Source organism: Frankliniella occidentalis, unplaced genomic scaffold (genome assembly GCF_000697945.3).
Source record: "Frankliniella occidentalis isolate FOCC.00 unplaced genomic scaffold, Focc_3.1 Scaffold405, whole genome shotgun sequence".
Classification (NCBI taxonomy): Eukaryota; Metazoa; Arthropoda; class Insecta; order Thysanoptera; family Thripidae; genus Frankliniella; species Frankliniella occidentalis.
Window position 1 is genome coordinate 134436 of NW_026267527.1, and position 3230 is coordinate 137665.

The 3230-nt window shown below is 46.4% G+C and overlaps 1 protein-coding gene across 1 annotated transcript in view; it reads right to left on the reverse strand.

Annotated features, from left to right (window-relative positions):
• Window positions 1–2601: 2601 nt before the first annotated feature.
• LOC127751270 (uncharacterized) overlaps window positions 2602–3230 on the reverse strand; it is a 7012-nt gene continuing 6383 nt past the window's right edge. The window contains exon 4 of the mRNA XM_052274537.1: window positions 2602–2618. Coding sequence (XP_052130497.1) covers window positions 2602–2618 — 17 coding nt within the window. The remainder of the gene's footprint in view (window positions 2619–3230) is intronic.

The window sequence follows — 3230 nt, forward strand, 5'->3', positions numbered from 1 at the left end:
TGCCGACACCAGATCCACGATTGTTCTCTACATCTAAAATCTGCCCTCAACTATCTATAGGATGTATATACTGATTTATTTATGAATCTGTTTTTAGGTTAGTTAGGCGTCGTTTTGCCGGAAAGAGGAGGAACGTTAAAAACGACAGTCACTTACATTCTAAAAAAATCCATGGCGTTCTATTGGCATTCTGACGACAACCTGGCGTTCGTCGTAGGCAAAATCAAAACTTTAAATTAAAACGAAAACTTCAAAACACTTAGACGCACCGACGCAGCTGCATACGTAACCACAAAGTTGATGACCGGCGCCGGTGCCCGTGTTTTCAATGACGTTTTGGTCGCTAGTGTCGCGAGCTCCCGAGAGATGGCGCTCTGTAATCATGTCTAAACGACACTATCTAAAGAACACGCCAAGGTAGACCATGGTGTGGACATCCCACTTGCGCATGGTTCAGTCGTTGTCCATGGTCAACCGAGTGCAGAGTATTATGGCTGGGGAGATGGGCATAGGTGATCACCATGGTCTAGGCAATGTCCATGATTAAAATCTTGGTTTTCCATGGTCAAAATCTCAATTTGACCATGACAATCATGTTTTTTTTACCCTGGGATGTAGTCTTCACTGTTAGAGTTTCTGCCCTGGTCCCACGCTATGCCGTGAATTTTCTCGGTGACATAGTCATTGTGTTTGAGTTGGGCGGATGTAAGAAGAGAGGCTGGGTAGGGTGAAGCAAATATTTCTGTGTGGCTTACATCAAAGAAAGGGTCATATTTTCTGAAATCCTTGATGATGTACTGATCATCTGATCACCTCAGCATTTGAATGTCGCAGAAAGCATACGACACGGCGAAGTCCGAGGGGGTTTTCACTCGAGATTTCCGTGCACACAGTATTTCGTAATACGTGTATTTCGTCGGTATTTCTCAGGAAAAGTTCACCGTTTTGGAGCATATTTAGGCGTATTTCGGTGTATTTCACGTGAAATACCTGTGAAATACCTCATTTGGTGTACACGGTATTTCAGAAGTGAAAACCCCCTCGGCGAAGTCGATCGGATGAAACCGAGGGCGGGGCACAGAGAATAAGCAAGAAGGGCAAGCCATGATGTGCACACCAGAAGACGAACCGAAGGAATGACTGATGGGCGCGAGAGCCCTTTTATACGTGCGTTCCGCCGCTCGAGGCGCCACCTACCGGCGGGTGTCGAAAATAATAATATTGAACGTGTCTCAACATGTGTTGGACATCTGCGCGCCTGCCGCGCCGAGCGCCTACCGCGCCGCAACCCGCCCACACGGCTGCTGACTGGGCAGCCACGGACTGGCCCGGGTTGGGGCACTAACAATTTTTTATTACAGGTCCAGCTCCACAAAGGCTGCAAGTGCCAACAGTTAAGAGAGTAGAAGCTGCGGCCGCAGTTGACCAATTTGTTGGAGATATACTTATGCAGGGTTGCTCCTTCTCTGGCAGCTCATCAAAGGCACAAGCAGTAAGTTTTGACTTGATTTTCAAACTTACCATATGAAATACTGCTCCAGTATCAGCACACAAAATCATTTATAACAATCTTTTCTTTCTATAGGTCGTGTTTGCAGAGCCCCAATTGAAAGAATGCTCCGTTGAACTTGAGGGGTGTGATGCGCAGGCATCTTGCAAAGACGTTGCCGGCGACACAATGAGCTCTGGTGTAAGTAGAATTTATGAATGCGTTTTATCACACTGTTAGCAGACAGAATCATTTTAAATTTAATTGTTTCATAGGCCGCACAAGCTGTACCTCCAACGAAACCGTGCACTGTGTTGCTTGAAAGGTGCGATGAAACGGCTTCCAAAGGGAAAAAGGTCGACCTTCTAAACAATGACCTCAAACTTTCTGATGATGAAGGTGTTGGGCCGTCTCATGCGAAGAAAGTTGCACGGGCTGTCAATTACGGTGTAAGTAGAATGTTTTAATGCGTCTACATCAATAGAACATTGTACTTTTAAGGAGTTTGCGACTTGATATCATTTTCATTCTTCCTTGTTACAGTTCGGTGTTGCCAATCGCACAGCCTTGGTGCAGAACGTTAGCATCATGTGCCCATATGATGGAAAAGTTCATGCCACATATAAGCATATTAAAGGTCACAAAGATGTGGATGCGAAAAAGCTCAAGGCGTTTGCACAGGGTTTGTTTAGCAGCAACATGCGTGGACCATACGACAGAAAAGGGTTGTACGATATGTTATACGATGCCGCCCATGACTCAAGGGAAACTTTTGACAAAAAGATGGACAACTTTCTCCTCGATACAGGAATCGGGACCACCTCAAACCCCAGAGAGGCAATCCCCGTCTATGATATGAAAGAGATTTTTCAATTTGGTTACGTAAGTGTTTTTGGCTGCTGAAATTTTATACAAAAAGTTAAAATTTTTCATTGTGCTAACAGAGATTTTTAGCAGATGATACCTTAAAAACCTTTTGACTAAACGTAAAGAATAGATAAGTAAATTTAAGGTGTCAGCTAGCTTTTACTCTCGAAACGGCAAGGGGATCAAGCGGAGACCAGAAAATAATTTCTTTAGCGCTGGCGGAACCGAAGAGCTGCGCAGGCATCTTATTGAGTAACGTTACCTGTTCATTTTTAATACATCTCCATTTAAATTTAAACCATTAAAGAGTGGATTTTAAAGGTCTTATATGAGTTCTTTTTTTGAAAACCTACGTCGTATTCCTATTTTAACGAAAAAAAAGGTGTTTGCCCCTGGGAGGTAGGCAATTTCGGGCCCCTCGCCTCGGGGCACTTTTCCGACCGGGCCCCTAGACCCCCAGTCCGTGGCTGAGGCGATGCCTCAGACAGGCGGGGGACGGGTGGAGGGGGAGGCTGTTTGCCGCGCGCTGTCCCTGATGAGCCGACGGACAGCTCACGCGGACAGCGGCTACGGACTACATGAGGACAATTTGAGGACACGTCCACTGGTATGTCCACGAGTTGTCCGTGGCTCCAGTCCGTGGATTGAAACGTCCGTGGACTTGTCCGCAGCTGTCCGCAGTCCGCGATCCTATCCGTGGATCTGTCCGCCATAGTCCGCAAACCTGTCCACGATGATTGTCCGTGTAGCTGTAGCTGTCCAGGATGGTTAAAGGAAATTTCAATGGAATATGCTGTCCGTGATCGTGTCCGTGGCACTGTCCGCAGTCATCTGAGATCCTATCCGTGGCTCTGTCCGCAATGGTCCGAGAGAC